Raw genomic sequence first — 24,337 nt, 5'->3', positions numbered from 1 at the left:
GTAAATACATAGCGTTTAGCAAAAAAAAATATTATTTGTCTCTCTGAAATGAAACCATCAAGTGATACATTTAAAAAAAAAAAATACATATGTCATTGAACATCCCAATGCCATGATTAGATAGTGAAAAAACATCAATTATTTGTCATACATTTTAAACAATAAGCTAATTTACCAACATTTCTGAAAATGGATATATAGAGTTTTGGAAATAAACTCTTGAAATAGGCTACAATTTATCCATCACTCATTCAATAGCCAAGCATGCTCAAAAGTAAATAGACCGGTAGCCTATTTAAATTATTTTACAGTATGGTTAGGTACAGTATTGCTGTGCGATAGGAGCTCAACATCATAACCTAATCTCAGAGCCTATCCCAGGGCAGGAGATCAAATATTTGGGCTGTAGCATTTACTTTAAATTGTTCGAATAGACAATGTTAAGGGTGTGTACTGGAGGCGAAGTCAGGTGCAGGAGAGCAGAGTGTAGTTAACAGGCTCACTTTTATTCCGGTCCAAACGAAAGCACATAAGGCATAAAACGTTCCCAAAACATGGAACATAAACAAACGTTTGGTGCGTAACAATACCCACCAGGTGTGTAAGGAACAAGACAAAACAAATGGAAATATGAAAAATGGGAGCGGCGATGGCTAGAAAGCCTGTGACGTCGATCGCCGCCCGAACAAGGAGAGGAGCCGACTTCGGCGGAAGTCGTGACAACTTGTAGAATGTATGACCAATGTTTGGCACTCGCTATAGGCAGCATGCATTTTTTTTTAATAGCTAGGTTAATATTCTAAAATAAATAAATAAATAAAATCCTCATAAAAACATCGTCCCACCAGATATGTATTTCCTTTAAATGTACTTGTTGCGGATAAAAGTCTGTGCGTGATGAGCTAGTGCATATAAAAACTACTTTTGCAGTTAAATTTCCATGAACCGGATAAAAAAATACAAGTTAAATGGGTTTCAACTCTACTGATGGTTTTGTCACAAAAAAATGTGCGTTATATATCAAATGTGTCCACACTGGTATTGGATAATGCGCCTTAGACAACAGCTCGCGTATACAGTGCTGGAATAGCCTACATGACTAGATTATTATGGACAAAATACTATTTTTATTTGTCAAATGACAACCAAACATCGATTATCATGTCACCAGATTAAGACCATAGATATTTATTGGAAAGGAGCATCAAGTTAATCAGCTTTCACTTTCAACACCCTGTGAAGTTCATCATAATTTATTTAATCTGTAGTCTAACAAACTGCATGCTTTCCCAAATCATAGGGGGAGGACCACACAGACTTGTCATTGCGTGACTCCAAGTTTACTCCGATATGATAGTTATTTCCATCACCATTTCTCACAAAATACATTTTACAGACACAAACAGATCCCAGCTTGTCTAGCGTATTTTGTTTTGTCTACATTTGGAAAGTTTACCGACAAATTTGCTGTTTCCTCAGGCCTGTCATGACATTTTTTAATCTTACATTAAAACGTTGGATGGAAACCTGGTTAGTGAGATTGAACCATTCTGCCCACACCTACTGTAAATACAAATGTGAGCAAATTTGCAATTTCTTTTAGAAACGGTCATGGCCCAGTTACATCAAATTTGTACATTTAAATCATTTAGCAGACACTCTTATCCAGAGCGACTTATAGGTGCAATTAAGGTTAAGCACCTTTCTCAAGGGCACATGGACAGATTTTTCACCTCGTCAAGTGCTTTGCTCAAGGGCACGAACAGATTTTTTCAGCTAGTCGGCTCAGGGATTCGACCTTACAGTTACTGGCCCAATGCTCTTAAGTGCCCTAAAAAGTTGGTTGCATTACATTTCAGTCATTGAGCAGACACTCTTATCCAGTAGTGAAAACTTAAACTTTCATACTGGTCCCCTGTGGGAATCAAACCCACAACCCTGGCATTGCAAGCACTATGCTCTACCAACTGAGCCACACAGGATCTCTAAACCATACAGCAAAATAGGGCGTTTTTGTTACTATGAAAGGTGAATGGAGGACGATTTCTAGGCAGGGTTGTAACGCTCCTTCACGAGCGCATAAATATAATACGTCTGATTTATCAATGAAAACATGCGTATATGTTGTATGCAAATCCTAGAATCTCCACATACGGCAGAATTTAGTGAGAGTTTTTGCATGTTTGGTAAATGAGGCCCCAGGAACAAAGGGCCAGTCAGTTTAGCTGCAGGCAGATTATACAGTAGAGTAAATACAGATGGAAAAAAATAGATTTATATCGTTGATCTGTATCTCCCCTTCAGGACATGCAGCATGAGCTGGAGCAGCTGACCAAGGAGCTGAGACAGGTCAACCTGCAGCAGTTTATCCAGCAGACTGGCACCAAGGTCACCGTGCTGCCAGCCGAGCCCAGTGAGGAAGAGGAGGAGACTACCCACACCGGACAGGGCACAGGTAATTTACGTCAAATGAGCTAGATTCATAGATCCTCTGTGGGTGCATCCTCCCTATCCCCAATATCGTAATTACGGTCATGTCTCATCGCTGCAACGGGCTTGGGAAAGGCGAAGGTTGAGTCATGCGTCCTCCAAACACATGACCCGCCAAGCTTCCTAACACCCACTCGCTTAACCTGGAAGCCAGCTGCACTAATGTGTCAGAGGAAACACTGTTCAACTGAGTCAGCCTACAGGCACGCGGCCTGCCACAAGGAGTCGCTAGAGCACAATGAGTCAAGGAAAGCCCTACTGGCCAAACACTCCCCTAACCCTGACGGCACTGGGCCAATTGTGCGCCGCCCTATGGGACTCCCGGTCACAGCTGGATATGACACAGCCTGGGATCGAACCCAAGGCTGTAGTGGCGCCGCAGCACTGCGATGCAGTGCCTTAGACCACTGCGTCACCCGGGAGGCTTCTGCGATAACTTTTGTTCTGACTACTGCTCGTGGTCACATCATATTGCTGAGTATTGCTTATTCATTGAAAGGGCAAAATCATATATTATGTGTTTTATTTCTGATTAATTAAACATAACGCCTAACAAACTTGTCCACACTGAATAAAGAGGCATGATTGACAACTTCATGACACTGGCTGCATCTCTAAGCACTGTGCAGGAGGTGCATTCACGTGCCGTGTGACTTGTCGGGCGACATTTTCGTGCAGCACAAGAGCACAGATTTGTGCAAAAAATACTTTAAACCTTCAAATGTTATCACGTTGCCGTCACGCCATCTTCTTTTCATGAAAGAACACCATTCTGCTCTTCCACTGCTCTGTTTGCCAGGTCACTCAATCAGTCCCACTTAGGCAGTTCTCTTTCACTGTGTGCCTGCTGAGACAGGATGACTCAGCTACGGAGAGGGGGGGGGCATGCAGTGTGTGCCTGCTGAGATAGGATGACTCAGCTACGGAGAGGGGGGGGGACCATGCAGTGTGTGCATTTGTTCCACCCCCTCAAGTGGCACTTATGGTTTCCATGCCAACGGCTGCCTAGATACGGCTGCTGGCATGCCTAGCATCACAGACTCTGCCAGCTCAGCTCTCCCTCTCTCCCTCCATCATCATATCCCTCCATCACTATCTCACTTCATCCTCCCTCCATCCCATGCTCAGCAGTTTCTGTGGTGATGGACTCAGTGGACTGTAGTCTTGCCTACCAAGAGGCTGGTCTGGCAGAGAGAACAGAGTTAGACAGAGAGCTAAGAACACTGTGAACACTGAGGCTTGTCAAAAGGCTATGGGAGCATACACAAACAAGCTATTCTAATTACCAGGTGCTCTTGGAGAACCTTTGAATACCTTAGGAGTTCAGTCTCTTTATATCAATCTTGAATTTTAAATGGGTTTTGGAAGTGTAGGATAGTGCCCAAGTGTTCCATGTTAAAGACTGTAAAAATATTTTTTTATGCACCAAACCAGACCCTGTTAAAATATCCTCTATATCAACTTACGTAACAGTACACCTTTAAATCCCACCTCACCCACCAAGTTTTTCCAGATCACTTTTCCAAATGTTTTTTTATAACTGCATGACCATGTGCTTACCATTACCTCATGTAAAGGGGTTGCTCTTGTATTTATATTAGACTTCATGCTAATGGTTTTCCATTATGTCAAGTAATGAGTATAATGTTCATGTCCTTCTAATAACCTAGCAGGACATGTGTGTTCAATCAGCAAGAGCCCTCTGTTTGGCCATTAAGTTAACTGTTATGGCTGGCTTCCTGCACGGCTCAACGCTGACACCGTGTGGTCAGATCTAGTAACGCATAGAGGAACATGCATTCAAATCTGAAAAGTGGATTTGAGGGTGTCCTTTTTTAAAGCAATTGTAGTAACTTATCCTCTCTCTCTTCCCCTCTCTCTTTCTGTCTCATTCTCTCTGTCTCTCTCTCTATCTGTATCTCTCTGTCTCTCCCTCTATCTCTCTCTCAAGAGTAACCCCTTTACATGAGGTAATGGTAAGCAAAAAAACATTTGGAAAAGTGATCTGGAAAAACTTGGTGGGTGAGGTGGGATTTAAAGGTGTACTGTTACGTAAGTTGATATAGAGGATATCTTTAGAAGGTCTGGTTTAGTGTATAAAACAAATATTTTTACAATCTCTAACATGGAACACTTGGGCACTATCCTACATCTCCGAACTCTTTTTAAAATTCAAGTTTTATATAAAGAGACTGAACTTCTAACTTCTAAGGAAGCACCTGGTGACTAGAATAGTTTGTGTATGTTCCCATAGCCTTTTGACAAGCCTCAGTGTTCACAGTGTTCTTAGCTCTCTGTCTAACTCTGTTCTCTCTGCCAGACCAGCCTCTTGGTAGGCAAGACTACAGTCCACTGAGTCCATCACCACAGAAACTGCTGAGCATGGGATGGAGAGAGTGATGGAGGGATATGATCCCATGGGGGACAAGTACGAACAAATATGATAAATGTATGCACTCACCACTGTAAGTCGCTCTGGATAAGAGCGTCTGCTAAAACACTTACATTTTAAATGTAAAACAAAATGTGATGATGGAGGGAGAGAGGGAGGGAGTGCTGAGCTGGCGGAGTGTGTGATGCCGGGCATGCAGGCATCCGTATCTAGGCAGCCGTTGGCATGGAAACCATAAGTGCCACTTGAGGGGGCGGAAACAAATGCACACACTGCATGGTCTCCCTCCCTCTCTCCCTCCCCCTTCTCTCTTTCCCTTCTCTATCTCTTTCTTTCTTCCTCCCTCTCTCTCTCAATTCAATTCAAAGGGGCTTTATTGGCATGGAAAACATATGTTTACATTGCCAAAGTAAGTGAAATAAACAATAACAAATGAATAGTTAACATTAAACATGCACAAGTTTCAAAAGAGAAAGACATTTGACATGTTATATTAATATGAACTACAACAGTGTTGTTACAATGTGCGAATAATTGAAGTACAAATGGCAGGGGACAATAAATAATAAGATAAACATAGGTTTCATTTACTTGTGTTTCTGCTCCACTGGTTGTCCTTTTCTTATTGCAACAGGTCACAATTTTTGCTGCGAGGATTACAAACGGTTGTATTTATGTATATTTATGGTGCGGCAGTTAGCCTAGAGGTTATGAGCGTTGGGCCAATAACTGAAAGGTTGCTTGTTCAAAGCCACAAACCAACTAGGTGAAACATCTGTCTATGTGCCCTGTAGGAAGGCACTTAACCCGATTTGCTCCTGTAGGTCGCTCTGGATAAGAGCATCTGCTAAATTACACAATTGTTCATGTATCTCACCTAACAGAATCAGAAGCTTATCAATATTTGTTTTCAAATCCTTTTTGGGTCACTGTAATCTGAGGGAAATACAGTGGGGCAAAAAAAGTATTTAGTCAGCCACCAATTGTGCAAGTTCTCCCACTTAAAAAGATGAGAGAGGCCTGTAATTTTCATCATAGGTACACTTCAACTATGACAGACAAAATGAGAAAAAAAATCAAGAAAATCACATTGTAGGATTTTTAATGAATTTATTTGCAAATTATGGTGGAAAATAAGTATTTGTTCAATAACAAAAGTGTATCTCAATACTTTGTTATATACCCTTTGTTGGCAATGACAGAGGTCAAACGTTTTCTGTACGTCTTCACAAGGTTTTCACACACTGTTGCTGGTATTTTGTCCCCTTCCTCCATGCAGATCTCCTCGAGAGCAGTAATGTTTTGAGGGCTGTTGCTGGGCAACACGGACTTTCAACTCCCTCCAAAGGTTTTCTATGGGGTTGAGATCTGGAGACTGGCTAGGCCACTCCAGGACCTTGAAATGCTTCTTACGAAGCCACTCCTTCGTTGCCCGGGTGGTGTGTTTGGGATCATTGTCATGCTGAAAGACCCAGCCACGTTTCATCTTCAATGCCCTTGCTGATGGAAGGAGGTTTTCACTCAAAATCTCACGATACATGGCCCCATTCATTCTTTCCTTTACACGGATCAGTCGTCCTGGTCCCTTTGCAGAAGAACAGCCCCAAAGCATGATGTTTCCACCCCCATGCTTCACAGTAGGTAGGGTGTTCTTTGGATGCAACTCAGCATTCTTTGTCCTCCAAACACAACGAGTTGGGTTTTTACCACAAAGTTATATTTAGGTTTCATCTGACCATATGACATTCTCCCAATCTTCTTCTGGATCATCCAAATGCTCTCTAGCAAACTTCAGACGGGCCTGGACATGTACTGGCTTAAGCAGGGGGACACGTCTGGCACTGCAGGATTTGAGTCCCTGGCGGTGTAGTGTGTTACTGATGGTAGGCGTTTGTTACTTTGGTCCCAGCTCTCTGCAGGTCATTCACTAGGTCCCCACGTGTGGTTCTGGGATTTTTACTCACCGTTCTTGTGATCATTTTGACCCCACGGGGTGAGATCTTGCGTGGATCGCCAGATCGAGGGAGATTATCAGTGGTCTTGTATGTCTTCCATTTCCTAATAATTGCTCCCACAGTTGATTTCTTCAAACCAAGCTGCTTACCTATTGCAGATTCAGTCTTCCCAGCCTGGTGCAGGTCTACAATTTTGTTTCTGGTGTCCTTTGACAGCTCTTTGGTCTTGGCCATAGTGGAGTTTGGAGTGTGACTGTTTGAGGTTGTGGACAGGTGTCTTTTATACTGATAACAAGTTCAAACAGGTGCGATTAATACAGGTAACGAGTGGAGGACAGAGGAGCCTCTTAAAGAAGAAGTTACAGGTCTGTGAGAGCCAGAAATCTTGCTTGTTTGTAGGTGACCAAATACTCATTTTCCACTGTAATTTGCAAATAAATTCATTAAAAATCCTACAATGTGATTTTCTGGATTTTTTTTCTTCTCATTTTGTCTGTCATAGTTGAAGTGTACCTGTGATGAAAATTACAGGCCTCTCTCATCTTTTTAAGTGGGAGAACTTGCACAATTGGTGGCTGACTAAATACTTTTTTGCCCCACTGTATGTGTATCTTATATCGTTGTACATTTGGCAGGAGGTTAGGAAGTGCAGCTCCGTTTCCGCCTCATTTTGTGGGCAGTGGACACATAGCCTGTCTCCTCTTGAGAGCCAGGTCTGCCTGGCAGCCTCTCTCAATAACAAAGCTATGCTCACTCTCTCTCTCCCTTTCTCTCAGACTTGGTTCCTCTGTCTGGTTCCCTGAAGCGTCCCGTCTCCTTTCACCCGATGCCTGGTCACCTTCGGGTCCTGCACAGTCCGCTGACATCTGGCCTAAACCCAGAAGGGATCTACGTGTAAGAGAAAAGAGGGCATACTTGGGGTGGCTTTGTTCCTCTGCTAGATGGACACCTGAAAACACCCTAAAGGCAACCTGGTTCCACTAAGACCTGATCCCAGATCTGTGTGTGCTTTAGCCAACTCCTCAACACCCAGTCACTCCTAGTCAAATAAGTTGGCTTAAATACAGATCTAGGATCAGTGCTAAAGGATTCCCTGTGATGTGACATCCAAGTACAGGTTACCTCAGTAGCACTCTCCGGTCCATTCTCTGTTCTGTTACCTACATATCATGGAGAACAGGAACACTTAAAGAGTGTTATAGGCCGTTGTGTACAAGCACTCCAAGTCTCCGACATGGGCCAACATATGACGATGATAGCTCCATTGATGAAGGAATAACTATTGGTAACATATCTGACTGCAGGGTGCTTGAATGGACAGACAGAGATAGTTGAAATAGACAATATAGCAACAGACATGAGCACCGTGTGTCATAGCCCGAATGGTTTTCTGTCTATTTAAACCTTGGAACTAAAAGTGATGCGTCATTATCATCATCAGCGTCATCATAGTTTTCATCCCTTGAAGGTGTATGCAATTACTTTATTTTCATTTTAATAAATAAAGACATTTTTAAACGTTAATATTTTATCCATTATATCAACATACCGTAAAGAGGTTCGATACTATTTTTTATGAATGTTTGAATTTTGGAAAATATCGCTCCAAACTGAAAAACTTGCTGTTGAAATCTGTGAACTACACACTACCGGTCCAAAGTTTGGACACACCTACTCATTCAAGGGCTTTTCTTTATTTTGACTATTTTCTACATTGTAAAATAATAGTGAAGACATCACAACTATGAAGTAACACATATGGAATCATGTAGTAACCAAAAAAGTGTTAAACAAATTGAAAATACATTTTATATTTGATATTCTTCAAAGTTGCCACCCTTTCCCTTAATGACAGCTTTGCACACTCTTGGCATTCTCTCAACCAGCTTCACCTGGAATGCTTTTCCAAAAGTCTTGAAGGAGTTCCCACATATGCCGAGCACTTTTTGGCTGCTTTTCCTTCACTCTGTGGTCCAACTCATCCCAAACCATCTCAACTGGGTTGATGTCGGGTGATTGTGGAGGCCAGATCATCTGATGCAGAACTCCGTCACTCTTCTTCTTTGTAATATAGTCCTTACTCAGCCTGGAGGTGTGTTGGGTCATTGTCCTGTTGAAAAACTAATTATAGTCCCACTAAGCGCAAACCAGATGGGATGGCATATCGCTGCAGAATGCTATGGTAGCCATGCTGGTTAAGTGTGCCTTGAATTCTAAATAAATCACTGACAGTGTCACTAGTAAAGCACCAACACACCATCACACCTTCACGGTGGGAACTACACATGCAGACATCATCAGTTCACCTACTCTGCATCTCACAAAGACACAGCGGTTGGAACCAGAAATCTCATATTAGACCAAAGGACAGATTTCCACTGGTCTAATGTCCTTTGCTCGTGTTTCTTGGTCCAAGCAAGTCTCTTCTTCTTATTGGTGTCCTTTAGTAGAGGTTTCTGCCATGAAGGCCTGATTCACGCAGTCTCCTATGAACAGTTGATGTTGAGATGTGTCTGTAACTTGAACTCGGTGAAGCATTTATTTTGGCTTCAATTTCTGAGGCTGGTAACTCTAATGAATTTGTCCTCTGCAGCAGAGGTAACTCTGGCGGTCCTCATTAGAGACAGTTTAGTGGTTTTTGCGACTGCACTTGAAGAAACTTTCAAAGTTCTTGTAGTTTTCTGGATTGACCTACCTTTATGTCTTAAAGTAATAATGGACTTTCATTTCTCTTTGCTTATTTAAGCTGTTCTTGCCATTATATGGAATTGTTCTTTTACCAAATAGGGCTATCTTCTGTATACCATCCCTACTTTGTCACAATACAACTGATTGGCTCAAAGGCATTCAGAAGGAAAGAAATTCCACAAATGAGCTTTTAACAAGGCACACTTGTTGTGTGAAATGCATTCCAGGTGACTACCTCATGCAGCTGTTTGAGAGAATGCCAAGAGTGTGCAAAGCTGTCATCAAGGCAAAGTGGCTACTTTGAAGAATCTAAAATATAAAATGTATTTTTATTTGTTTAACACTTTTTTGGTTACTACATGATTACATATCTGTTATTTCATAGTATTGATGTCTTCACTATTATTCTACAATGTAGAAAATAGTACAAATACAGAAAAACCCTTGAATGAGTAGGTGTGTCCACACTTTTGACTGATACTGTAAATTTGAAGAGTTTAGTAATTCTGTGGTAAATAATTGTATTTTATCCAGTGTATTAATTGATGTATGGACTGCGTTGAGTCCTGGATGAGATGTCTATACAGTGGCCCTATGGGGCAAAGTCACTTTTAAAGGATGTCTGTTTCTGAAGCATTTATGCTCACATCAACCAACAGGCAGACTGTTTCTGCTCTGCTCTGTTCTGATTCTCATTATACACTATGCACAGTTATACAACCAATGGTTCAAGGCTTTGTTACTGAAGAAAGGGGTAGATGGTAGCCTATGAACTGTCCAAAAGTGCTGATATGTCACTTATTGTTACGATATGTGAAATGTCAACGGATATAATCACTTATTGAAATATTAGAATAGTGTAGATAGTATGAAGTTCGGTCACCATTCACATTTATTTCCAATTGCTGAGGAAGAAGCAGAACTGTGTATGTACACTTATGCAGTGTTAATGTAACAGTATCAAATGAACCGACAGCGTTAGTATTCTCCTTTATCTTGTGTTGAAAATATGTATTACTTTGCCAAAATGTCTAATCTTATTCATCTGTAAAGAAATGGGACCAAAGATTCGAGGTCTTATTGCATGTGTTTGTTTTTCCAAGTAGCCATATCTGAATACTTATTCAAACCTAAGGGCTCCATTTCATCGACAGGGCTGAAGACCTGTGCTTACAGGGCGATAGCAATTCATAAGCAATGTTCCTGCATTCGCGGGGATTTTGCCTTCATGGTAAACGCTGCATACGTCGTCTCAATGGGAAATGACCTTGACATTTCTATCATGCTACAGCGCAGATCTTCAGCGCTACGGATTCAATCGAGCCCTAAGTAACACTAAAACAACTTCTGTTAGATCCTAAGAGGGAGTGGTTTGGCTCAATTGACAGATATGGAAAACTAGACTTGTCCCAGGGCCTGTATTCATCAAGTGTCTTAGAGTACAAGTGCTGATCTAAGATCGGTTTTTTATCTTTTATAGCAAAATGAATATGATTATGTGGACAGAGGGGACCTGATCCTAGATCAGCACCCATACTCTGAGAAGCTTTGTGGATAATGACCAAGATCCGTTTTTCATGTCTTGCCAATTCCTTGGCGTGACAATGACCAGAGGAGTTGCCAAAGCAGCACAAACTGATCTGGAACCAGGCTAATGTAACACTATAGCACTGACTAAAACCTGATAAAACGAGTTGATCGTTGATCGATTGTATGCAACAGTTGCCCTCATTGTACCGAACACCTCTTCTGGGTTTTGATAAACTAATGGTTCTGTGCTACTCAGCTTTTAATAAGTTCTTAACAAGTGCCTTATACTCATACTTATTTCTGCATATACTGTATATGATTAATGTCAAGCTTTTACCGGGGATTATTCCAACAATGACCCTGCTCTGTTCTAGGCTGGTCTCAGATGTGTTTGTAGTCTTGCCAATTCCTATACTCATTGTTACGCCAGTGACCAATAGGAGTTGGCGATACAGCACAAACACATCTGGGACCAGGCTAGCTCTGTTCATTGTGCGGGTAATGTGTTTATTGGGAAAATAGGTAGTAAAGAAACCACCTTTATGTTTCCATAGGTTGTTTCGGTCAGTGTTTAACATTTGTGTCCTGTGCTCTCCCATGTTAAGAAATCAACTGTACATACATGTTTTATTTTTCTGCCTTAATTCACAGCAAATTGTTCAGAGATGTATGGCTACTGGCTGCTGATATGACATGGATTGCATTATTATAATAAAACAATGTGACAAACTTTTTGTCAGCTTTTATGTTGTCCATGAGTTTGATATTCTGTAAAATGCTAATTGAAAGAGGCACAGGACATAGGAAGAGTACACCGGAGAAACATGTGCCCTTTTAACACTACCATGCCGACCCAGACCAAACTGCTGGCTCAGATATTTTCTTTTCACATTGCCCTTTCCAGTACAGTGTGAGCAACTAAGGTGGGTGTGTAACTAGGCCAGCTCTGTACAACTTGGTTTGGCTTGCCTCGGTTCGGCTCAAGTAGTGTGAAAAGCCCTATGGTGAAAGAAGTGGGAGTTACTTGATGATGGAGATGGAAAACGTGTTGTCTGTATCTCCACTAGATGGCGCTGTCCGTCCAATAATCACAAAGCCATAGACAACTGGATGGCTCTGGTGGTTCTCGTTGACCGTGGGAAATCATTGCATAATAATAATCAAGTGGATTATTTCTAAACTATTAGCGGTCATGAAAACACTTCAGGCAACAAGGTTAAGTCAGACACATTTCTCATTTTGAACTCATGTCTGGTTTATGAAGAGTTTTACCTTGAATTGTATTATAGAAGTCAGTGGGGTTGAGTTGCATTTAAATAAAACAATTATTTAACCTTTATTGTAGGCAAAGTCAGTTAAGAACAAATTCTTATTTACAATGGCGGCCTACACCGGCCAAACCCTAACCCAGACGACGCTGGGCCAATTGTGAGCCGCCATATGGGACTCCCAATCATGGCCAGTTGTGATACAGCTTGGAATCGAACCAGGGTCTGTAGTGACACCTCCAGCACTGAGATACAGAGCTCGTAGTTAAATATTCCAATCTGCAACAATACTTTCTATCTGACTAAATCTTTACACAGTAACCAGAATTCAGGATACTAGTGAAAGTATCTAATAGGCTAAAAGATAAGGAGGGTAAACTAGTATGTATATCAACTTATTCTAACCCTTACGAAAAAAGATTGCAGTCAGAGTGCAGTATAACTGCAGTACACTGCAGTATAACTGCAGATATATTGCAGTATAACTGCAGTATGCTGCAAATACTGTGACCAAAATAAGTAATTTTGCAGTGATTTGATTCCCTTACAGAAAAATATTTCAGTTTTGAAACTGCAGTAAAAGTGTAGTAACTACAGTCGACTGTGGTATTTTGGACACAGTAATTGCAGAATAACTGCAGTGTACTGCAGCTGTACTGCAGTTATACAGCACTGTAATTGCAGTTGCACTGCAAAATGACTGCAGTAAAAAACTGTTATTTTGGAAGCAGTATTTGCAGCATACTGCAGTTATACTGCACTCTAACTATAACTGCAGTGTACTGCAGTTATACTGCACTCCGACTGCAATCTTTTTTCATAAGGGTTAGAATAAGTTGACTTGATATACATACTAGTTACCCTCCTTATCTTTTAGCCTGTTACATACTTTCACCAGTGTCCTGAATTCTGGTTACAACTGTGTAAAGATTTAGTCAGATAGAAAGTATTGTGCTTCGCCAGTGAGGGTGGAAATGTTGCAGTTTGGAATATTTAACTACTAGACTGCTTATCCATTACTATGCAGAGCATTACTGATACAGGGAACCCCCCAAGGCTGTGTCTGTCCTTCACTGACCTTGACTAAAACAGAAGTAAGAAGTGACTGGAAATCAGCTTATTGCTCTCTGATTCAAATAGCTGACACACCTTTGACTTATCAACTAGTCTTACAAATCAGACAATAGTTTTTGAAATATTACCTAACAATCCAAACGGAGAAATACAAATGTCATGTTAAAAACTAGAGATCAAATCCAATTGTATTAGTCACATACATGTGTTTAGCAATGTTATTGCAGGTGTAGCGAAATGCATGTGACTTTAATGTAAGAAGAAACATGTAATACTGCACAGTTTCCTAAGACTTTGAAGCACGGCAGACCTATCCGTCTACACTATTTTCCAAGGTATCAACCACCTCTGTTTGGTCGATACCAAAAATGTACAATAGTGACAATTGGTAACCTTTGCAGTGATGGCTGTGTTCAGAAATAACAGCCTAACAAGAAATCAAGGTGTTCAACTAATTGTGACTACATAGACCTACGGTACTGGGGGTGGTCTTTGTCATCAGGCCTACTCAAAGGTGTTATTAGGAACAGAAGCCCTTTTGTCCTTTTCACTGGAGTTGACTTTGCCAAACAGCACAAAAGTAGTGAAAGAAACATTGTTGCTTTGCACCAGGCAGCGCAGTCAGTGTGTGTAAGTGTAAACACACTTCATCACTCTCTTATCACATCCCACTGGGCACACACTGGTTGCATCAACGTTGTTGAATTGACATCTATGCCCAGTGGGATGACATTAGCTCTAAGCCTTAGCTTACTATACATTCCACAGCTGGCTTGATGTCAGCTGATTAGAGAGCTAGTAACAATACAGATCAACCTGAGGACATAACAGTATCAGGGTGTACAGTATGACTTGGTGTTCACACCACTTGTTGTTGGAGATCCAATTAAATGTGGATGCTACTGTGATCATGGATGTTTTCAGAAACATCTTCTCTTCTTATTTACAATAAAAAGTGACTTAAAAATGACAGAATGTATTATTCCCCATTCAGTTAGGCTAAACATAATTTTAAACACAACCAAAACAAACTGCAAATGAATCCAACATGTTTGTAAAGTCAAAAGCTTGATGTGGTCATTGAATGCCGGGAATATGGGACCAAATACTAAACTTTTGACTACTTTAATACACTATAAGTGAATGTGTCAATGTTAAGTAGATCATTGTAACGTTTGTGATCATCTCTAGCGTGTCTTCTATCAATGAAAGCATATGTTATAGCTACACTACATGACCAAAAGTATGTGGACAACTGCTCGTCGAACATCTCATTCCAAAACCATGGGCATTAATATGGAGTTATTATAACAGTCTCCACTCTTCTGGGAAGACTTTCCACTAGATGTTGGAACACTGCTGCTGGGACTTCCATTCAGCCACAAGAGCATTAGTGAAGTCGTCACTGATGTTGGGCGATTAGGCCTGACTTGCAGTTGGCCTTCCAATTCATCCCAAAGGAGTTTGATGGGGTTGAGGTCAGGGCTCTGTGCAGGCCAGTCAAGTTCTTCCACACCGATCTCGACAAACCATTTCTGTATGGACCTCGCTTTGTGCACGGATGCATTGTCATGCTGAAACAGGAAAGGGCCTTCCCCAAATCGTTGCCACAGGTTTGGAAGCACAGAATCGTCTAGAATATCACTGTATGCTTTAGTGTTAAGATGTCCCTTCACTGTAACTAAGGGGACTAGCCCGAACCATGAAAAACAGCCCCAGACCATTATTCTTCCGCCACCAAACTCCTGGCATCCGCCAAACACAGATTTGTCGATCAGACTTCCACATGGTGAAGCGTGATTCATCACTGCTCCAGAGTCCAATGGTGGCGAGCTTTACACCACCCCAGCCGACACTTGGCATTGCTTATGGTGATATTAGGCTTTTATGCGGCTGCTTGGCCATGGAAACCCATTTCAGACTAACAGTTATTGTGCTGACATTGCTTCCTGATGCAGTTTGGAACTCTGTGAGTGTTGCAACTGAGGAAATAATATTTTTTCAGTACTCATTGTTCCCATTCTGTGAGCTTGTGTGGCCTACCACTTCGCGGCTGGTACGTTGTTGCGCCTAGATGTTTCCACTTTACAATAACAGCACTTACAGTTGACCGGGGCAGCTCTAGCAGGGCAGAAATTTGACTAACTGACTTGTTGGAAAGGTGGCATCCTATGAGGTGCCACGTTGTAAGTCACTGAGCTCCTCAGTAAGGCCATTCTACTGCCAATGTTTGTCTATAGAAATTGCATGGCTGTGCTCTTGATTTTATACACCTGTCAGCAACGGGTGTGGCTGAAATAGCCGAATCCACACATTTGAAGGGGTCTCCACAGACTTTTGTATATGTAGTGTGTCGATGAAGCAAACTATCCATTTTGTTGTAAAAATAAATAAATAACAATAAGACATCCAAATGGTTTTTGGTCTGATATTTATTTTACAACTTCTCAGCAATAATTTAGAACACCATATGTGTAAAGCATTAACGAAATGTGCAACAGTTGCTCGGTTAAATATTTTTGGACATTGACATCAGACATATATTCCATAGTATATTCACAAAATTATTTACACACACGTGCCACTTTTGAAGACAGTTTAAACTCTCCAACCCTGTTCCTGGAGAGCCACCATCCCGTAGGTTTTTGCTCCAACCCTAATCTAGTGCACCTGATTCTAATAATGAGTGGGTTGATAGGCTGAATCAGGTCAATTAAAACTGGGGTTGGAGCGAAAACCTACAGGAGAGTAGCTCTTCGGGAATAGGGTTGGAGAGCCCTGGTTTAAAACATAGTGGATTTGAGGCAAGAGCTGATAAACATAAGCTAAAAATAACCAATACTGGGTATGCAAATTATATGTAGTTACTCACACAAGGAACTCATAACACACAATAAACACCACATTTGCAGGAATGAATCACTTTTAAAAGGACATTTATCAGAACTATCGGTCCCCGACCAAAGTTACCTCTCCATCTACATACACCTATCCTGTATGTGTTTGTGTTAGAATGTGATACTACAGCTACTTCTTCATTCTGAGGCTGAGTATCAGTTGTATCATGTAGCTGTATAAGTACAATAAGACTTATTACCCCAAAACGAGCTATGATTAGTGGCTTATAAGTTCTGCACAAAATCACTAAAAAGCTTCAATATCTGTAGTAGCCTAGTATCTGGTTCTTCAAACACATTGACAGTCTGTACAGTCTGGAGTAAAATGTCTGCCCTCTAGTTTAGTGATTTTCTAAAAATAGATACAGTGATAGACTAGAATAGTTGGAAAGTGAGTGTTGGGAGGGAACAGGGGGGGGATTTTCCAAAGGCAGAAACAAGTGCACTTTATCTCTCAAATAGTAAAGAACTACACGTTAATCCTATACATACAAACTTCCAGAGCTAAGAAATACACAGGTAGTTACATTCAATATCAAAGTTCTATAAGGTGCTATCATACCTAGTATCATTTTGCTGGAGGTAGCCGACAGGTCCCGCGGTGTCTCATTATGTGTGCAGAGATGCCAACCAATCAGGGACATAATTGTCAATTGTCATAAAACAGCATCTTCTAATGAAGTGCTTCTTTTCAATATGCCAAATATCAGCAGTCAGAAAAACTTATTTGAGGAGGTGATTGAAAATTCCAGAAGACTAAATAGACAAATCAAAACATTTTGGCCTGGATAGGGAGTTACATAATACGTAGTCATGTATCCAGTTAGTTAGTCATGTGTGTGTGAATGGGGGGGTCAATTTAGTGCATATGTACAAGGAAATGGATCAAAACACATCTATCACCATTAGTCATACTGTAGTCAGTCAGCAATGTTGATTCTAACCTTGGTAGAGGTCATTTGCAACTCCATACATCCAATGTGACTAGTATCTGATTGGGGATCTGAGGACAATACTGCGCATAGAAGCAGAATGTTTATCTTGATGTTTTGGCACTGATATTGCCAGTTTTAAAGGTTGTGTCAATGGAAAAACGAACTCCAGCTCAATATACCCTAGGACTGTAGTAATACCAGATGTGTGCATGTTGTTAGTGTCAATCATTGTCGATTATCATTCAGATTACTCTTGCATTAAGTGCAAAAGGCACAAACTGTCACAACTTCCCCCTGCCTGGCCAAAATAAAGGAGAAATTCAATTGTGAAACTTGTCTCGAAACTCCTACTATCAATGACAATCATTTCAGGTAAAAACAGACAGCTATCAGAAAATCCTAAACAAAATAATATGCAGAATGTAGATCCAATTAGGATATAGGCTACACAGGTAAATTAGACCGTTTTTACAAGAAATAAAAATCGAATGTTATCTTCATTATGTATAGTCATTTTCATTGTCTGGGGAGTCCTTCCCTAATACCATCATCATCATCATCATCATCATCATCATCAACATCATCAACATCATCATCATCATCATCATCATCATCATAATCAACATCATTCTCATGGTTGTTCTCCCTCTCCTCAGGTGAGCCCGGCTCCACGTTTGACATGTCACTGTCGTCAGAGGGAGAGTGCTTGGAGTTGGAACCGAATCCAGAGCTCTTCTCTGTCGACATGCCGGAGAAAGCACCTGCGGCAGCCGCTGCAGTTGCCGAAGCGTGTGAGTTAAGGCCGGGGTATAACCATGGAAACGGGGCTGAGAGAGCTGCTGCTGCCGCAGCAGGGTACACAAACTTCTCTAGGTTACTTTTGTCGAATAGCGGCATGTAAGTCGCTGCTGCAGAGGGATTGATGAAGTAAAAAGGCATGCAAAATGGAGTCTGCTGTCCCACGCCAGTTATTCCCATCAAAGAGTTCATAAAGGCCAGGTCAGGTCTGGTGGTCGTGTCTGCGCCCGTCGTACCGTTTCCAGCCCAGTTCATCTTCGTTTTTTTGGCTGCGCGTTCATCCCCGAACTCCTGCTTTATCTTCACTGCTTTGCTACGGTCACATCCTTTATTCCCATCGGTCTTTTCCGCCTCACCCCCGTATCCACTGTCTGTGTCTGTGTCATTCTCGTTAAGCTCCCCGTGGCTCCTCTGTATGACCGATACGCGGTCATGTCCGGCTTGGATTTCAGCTTTCTGGACATCGCGCTCCAGCACGTCTCCGGCAGGTTGCTGGGAATGGAGCAGTGGCGCACTGGGCTGAAATTGCGCAGATACTTTGTGCAAGTGGTTGATGAGCTGCGCGCACCGCTGCTCGCGCGTATTCGAGTTCTCGAACTTGTTGAGGTACTGCAGGACCTCTTTGGCACATGCTTGGAACCCGGAGTGGAACGCATCCAAATCAGCGTGAACGGACGTTTTCATCGATCGATCCCCTGAAAAAGTTAGAAACGACACAATTTACAGTACATGATTTAATCGTAATCAACTGTGAGAACACAACCAATAGGCCTATCGAATTTGAGTTAGGCTACAATAACTTTTACGCATAGCCTATCCAAGCCCAACTCTAAACCCAAAGTAGTCTATGTAGAGAAGCCTAAAAGTCAAAAATTGAAGTCGCTGGAGGTTATGTAACAATGTACCATTCTGCAAAGCAATAATCTTCTTGTGTTGTTGCTCAGTGACTGCAGTCAACGCGTTTAAATGCTTCAAAGTTAACTCGAGAACAACCGCTTTCTCCAAATGCCCGAGCGTCTGAAAGAGAAAAACATGATATCCAATTACTCAACAATCATTTAACGAAACAGTCGAATAAAAACACACATTATTAGGCTACACATCATCCTTCATAATTGCAAAAGCTTACCGTCAATTTGAGATGTTCGGGTAACAAATCCTTCAGCTGTCCGATACATTCATTGATTCTGTCTCTCCTCTTCTTCTCTATCAATCGGTGTGGTAACTTGTACGCGTCCTGGGAACAATAAGATATATATATTCGATTAGGACCACAGAAACGAAGGACAGTGTTAGATGCATTCTACATCAAGTGCCACATAGTCAAGACAGTTGTGTTATCCTACAATGACTTGTGAGCTATCAGACATTGTATTGAGATGCAAACGAGACAAAATGAGCGCATACCTTGCCATCTTCGCGCTTCAGTCCTCTTTTCGATTTACACATGTAGAGTGAGGAGTATTCCAACCTGAAATAAAGAAAGAGGGCAGGATAGTCACATAGTTATAGAGGTACCAAGGGTGATCATCTAATACTGTCCTAAAAATGAAATTATTACCCTAAAAAATGTTCATGATCAGTAAATTGTCTGTCTTGCAGACGCGGTATTCTTTCATCCATAACTTGTCGGTAGGCTATTCCACTTTGTCTTTACAGTGTTTGTTATTCCAAAACCAGCAGACAGAAAAGGTTTGGGAAGATGTTACACGGCGACTATTCTCGATAGTGCTGCGCTTTAGAATGCTGTCTATTTTCCTCAACAGCCACTTTGCGAGCAGTTTGTGCGAGAGTGCACAGCGCACGCGCGTCTCGAGTCGGAACAGCTTCAACTCACGTGTAAACTGCACCAGCACAACGTCCGGTAATTAAGACCTTTGCAAGACCCGGTCTAGTAGGCTACGTCACAGCCCGTTTCTATGGCAATGCAAAATAAGACATATCTATTAATGTATGGTATTCTATTGGAGTTAAAAGTCATAGTCAAACGACTGAAATAATTGTTTATTATATCATGTCCGTTCTACCGGTGCACATCCTCATCCAATTGAGCTCTGCTTTGACCATGTACCTGAATGCGACGCACACACGGGACTGTGTTTTCGCGTGCGTGCAAGGAGAGTGTGCATAGGGCGCTCACGCTCACGTACACGCGCTCACGCGCACACACACACACACACACACACACACACACATCCGGGGGGCGAGGTAGGCTGCTCATCCCTTCTCGCTGAGCCTCTCAGCCCGCCATCCGCCCTGAGGTGTGTTTTCAGTAACCATGGCACTGTCTGAGTAGGCTACACAAAAACGTGCGCAGCAGTTCCTTATTCAACCGTGTTGACATCTTCCAATGAACAAATTCGTAACAATGTATGCAATCGTGTCATTGTGCTATGCATAATGCATTACAATTAGGCTACATTATTGTTGAGCACATGAAGATAATGTGAACATGGCCCATGTGAGAAGAGAAACAATTATATGTTAACTTATGCATGCTTGGCTATTGAAACATGTTTTACTAAGTGACATGTCGTTTTTATTAAGATCCAATATTGATACTTTGGAGATCATTGGAAGAAATAAACCTGCACTATTATAAATATGTAATAAAGATGTTATGTTGTTAGTAATACATAGGCAAATGGTATAGCCTACTGCCAAGACACTGTGACACTAACTTAAAACAGGTTTCACCATATAACCAAGCAGCTTCAGTATACTTACACTGGCCATGTAATATACCATGTAACACCTAGCTATAGAGACGTTTAAAGGATACTTCACCCAAATGGTGTATTGGTTTCCTTACCCTGTAAATAGTCTATGGACAAGGTATGACAGTAATCCATGCTTTGGTTTAGTGTTCCTGACACTGTTTCCAGATGCTAACATTTTAGCATTTGTGGCACAAATCCCATTCAAGACATTTTTTTAGGCATCATATCCAAATCATCTGAAAGTATCTAAACTGTATTGTGAAGCTCACCAAAGTAATTTCTGGATGATTTGAACATGATGCGCGAAAAATGCCAATATCGCTCCCATGACTTGAATGGGATTTGTGCCACAATTGAATGCTAAAACGTTAACATTTGGAAACAGTGCCAGCCACTGCCAGGGAAACTAAACCAAAACATGGATTGCTGTCACACAGAAGGCATAAAGGGCAAGGAAACCAGTGTAATTGTGTAATTTGGGTGAACAATCTCTTTAATATAAACTTCAGTAACAAAAAAAAACAAGTTTCCATCTGCATTTTATAGTGAATGTGCCCCCTCTGGTGTTGGCATGCTTTAGCCAATAACTGGCAGATAGCCTACAGTGCAGGAAGGATAGCGTACATGATGAAATAATTATGGACAAAAGAAAATAGCAAGATTATTTTTATTTGTCAATCGGCAGCCAAGCATCGATCATAATGTCTCTCGCGATATTTATTGGAAAGGAGCATCAATCACCGCGTGCACTTTCACCACCTTGTGATGTTCCTACATATCTGTTATCTGTAGCCAAATAAACTGCATGCTTTCCCGAGTCATAGTGGACAGACCACGCAACATATCATTGATGCTGCCGTTGACAGAGGTAAAACCCAAAGCAACACCCAGGGCTTATTGCTATCAGCCCATACAAACACCTGCATAACATATTCACAACAGATACTTTTTTGGGACTTTTTACACATTTTGTTACGTTACAACCTTCATCTAAAATAGTTTTTTTTTTAATCCTCATAAATTTACACACAATACCCCATGATGACAAAGCAAAAACAAGAACACAGTGGCCTCCATCAGTCTTTTATGGAAGAAGTTTGGAGCCACCAAGACTCTTCCTAGAGCTGACCGCCTGGCCAAACTGAGCAATCAGGGGAGAAGGGCCTTGGGGTCAGGGAGGTTACCAAGAACCCAATGGTCACCCTTTTTATGTTTTATTTAAAAATGAATATATTGATATATGTATATATATATATATATATTTTCAAACTTTTTAATGATATCCAATTGGTAGTTACAGTCTTGTCCCATCACTGCAACTCCCATACGGACTCGGGAGAGGCAAAGGTCGAGAGCCATGCGTCCTCCGAAACACGACCCTGCCAAGCCGCACTGCTTCTTGACGCACTGCTCGCATAACCTCGATGCCAGCCGCACCAATGTGTCAGCGGAAACACCATACAGCTGGTGACCGAAGTCAGCGTGCATGCGCCCAGCCCGACACAAGGAGTCGCTAGAGCGCGATGGGACAAGGACATCCCAGCCAGCCAAACCCTCCCCTAACCCGGACGACGCTGGGCCAGTGTGCACCGCCTCATGGGTCTCCTGGTCGCGGATGGATGCGATACAGCCTAGGACCACTGCGCCACTCAGGAGGCCCCCGATGGTCACTCTGAAAGAGCTCCTGAGTTCCTCTGTTGAGATGGGAGAACCTTCCAGAAGGACAACCATCTCTGCAGCACTGCACCAATCAGGCCTTTATGGTTGAATGACCAGACAGAAGCCACTCCTCAGTAAAAGGCACATGACAGCCCACTTGGAGTTTGCCAAAAGGAATTTAAAGGATTCTCAGAACATTAGAAACAATATTCTCTGGTCTGAATGCTTGGACTGAATGCCAAGCATCACATCTGGAGGAAACCTGGCACAATCCTTAAGATGAAGCTTGGTGGTGGCAGCATCATGCTGTGGGATTTTTTTCAATGGCAGGGACTAGGAGACGAGGGAAAGGATTGAGGGAAAGATGAACGGTGCAAAGTACAGAGAGATCCTTGATGAAAACCTGCTCCAGAGTGATCAGGACCACCGACTGGGGAGAAGGTTCACCTTCCAACAGGACAACGACCCTAAGTACACAGCCAAGACAACGCAGGAGTGGCTTCGGGACAAGTCTGTGAATGTCCTTGACTGGCCCAGCCAGAGCCCGGACTTGAACCCGATCGAACATCTGTGGAGATACCTGAAAGAAGCTGTGCAGCGACGCTCCACATCCAACCTGACAGAGCTTGAGAGGATATGCAGAGAAGAATGGGGGAAACTCCCCAAATACAGGTGTGCCAAGCCTGTAGCGTCATACCCAAGAAGACTCAAGTCTGTATTTGCTGCCAAAGGTGCTTCAACAAAGTAAAGGGTCGGAATACTTGTGTAAATGTTTATTTCAGTTTTTAACATTTTGAATAGATTTGCAAAAATCTATACAAACCGGTTTTTATTTTGTCAATATGGGGTATTGTATGTAGATTGATGAGGGGAAAACATGATTTAATCAATTTTATAATAAGGCTGTAATGTAACAAAATGTGGAAAAAGTGAAGGGGTCTGAATACTTTCCAAATGTAGTGTACACTTCCATACATTTCTTTCAACTGGTACCAGGAGACCTTCAGATGAATCTTGTGAGGCCTGTGGGAATCCTAGAACAAAACAACTGACATATAGGAGAGTCTCACCTTTCCACAGAGTGTGTAGCCCAAACTGTTTGGATGCTACAGACAGAATTTGGCAGATCGGCTGAACTGACTTCAGACGAGTCCCAAGACGCTTGTGGGGGTTGTAGTGCAAATCTGAGAACACCATAATGTTCGTGAGAGTCCTCTTTCCACAAACCATTCAAACGGTTTTGTGAGAAGACCGATTTTCAGGATGTCTCATGGTCCGAAAAAACACTGCTGTAGCTCTGTCACCTTTTACCGCAGATGCGGAAGGGCGACTTAGGCGAATGCGGTGGATTGAGACACATCCAATGCAAACTGATATCTCTAGCTTAAACTGACCCAGTTTTATGGGGATTTCTTTATTATGCTAATTAGATGTGTAACTACTGAATTCCCAGCTAAGAAACACCTGGTTGTCAGAAAGTTATGTGCTAGCTATGTATTAAGTTTCTGGGATAGGTAACCAACATCTTTGAGCCATAAGAGTTTTCCTTAACCATGTGACCTGACCAGATAAAAATGCTGGATTCCATAGGGTATAATCCCAATAGTTTTTCCTGGTCAAGTCACATGACGTCTGGGAAAATCTTCTGGCCCTGGTTTCTCTGAAACCATATAATAATATGTAATAACTTATTCCATTAGTTTGGCATAGCTATTTAATAAAATACCCCCACATTTCTTATATACCCTAGAGGCTGAACTGTAATTGGACCAATTAATCCATGTTTTGATCATTTTAATAGAGGATCATAGCTATAGTAATGCCCTCACATGTCTCCCGATCACATTACTTCTTCCACTAAATCATGTGACTTTGGCTTCCAGCACTTGGCCGTACTGTGCGTGTAATGGTGTAGACAACAGTGATCCAAC

The 24,337-nt window shown here is 41.8% G+C and overlaps 2 protein-coding genes across 4 annotated transcripts in view; one reads left to right on the top strand and one right to left on the bottom strand.

Moving 5' to 3' along the window:
* Positions 1 to 11,801, top strand: part of LOC118401105 (ras association domain-containing protein 8-like) — a 36,540-nt gene extending 24,739 nt beyond the window's left edge. For all 3 annotated transcript variants that reach the window (XM_035798343.2, XM_035798341.2, XM_035798342.2), the window contains 2 exons: positions 2,305 to 2,455; positions 7,614 to 11,801. In XM_035798343.2, coding sequence (XP_035654236.1) covers positions 2,305 to 2,455; positions 7,614 to 7,735 — 273 coding nt within the window. In that variant the 3' untranslated portion in view covers positions 7,736 to 11,801. The remainder of the gene's footprint in view (positions 1 to 2,304; positions 2,456 to 7,613) is intronic.
* A 4,010-nt stretch (positions 11,802 to 15,811) lies between these two features.
* Positions 15,812 to 19,828, bottom strand: LOC118401104 (class E basic helix-loop-helix protein 41-like). The gene is made up of 5 exons (XM_035798339.2): positions 19,589 to 19,828; positions 19,435 to 19,498; positions 19,157 to 19,264; positions 18,933 to 19,044; positions 15,812 to 18,722 (listed from the first exon to the last, which is right to left on the bottom strand). Exons 1-5 carry the CDS (start codon positions 19,648 to 19,650, stop codon positions 17,746 to 17,748), a joined length of 1,323 nt encoding a protein of 440 aa, XP_035654232.2. The 5' UTR covers positions 19,651 to 19,828; the 3' UTR covers positions 15,812 to 17,745.
* Positions 19,829 to 24,337: the final 4,509 nt, after the last annotated feature.

Source organism: Oncorhynchus keta, chromosome 22 (genome assembly GCF_023373465.1).
Source record: "Oncorhynchus keta strain PuntledgeMale-10-30-2019 chromosome 22, Oket_V2, whole genome shotgun sequence".
NCBI classification, from domain to species: Eukaryota; Metazoa; Chordata; class Actinopteri; order Salmoniformes; family Salmonidae; genus Oncorhynchus; species Oncorhynchus keta.
This window is presented reverse-complemented; position numbering and strand designations above follow the sequence as displayed.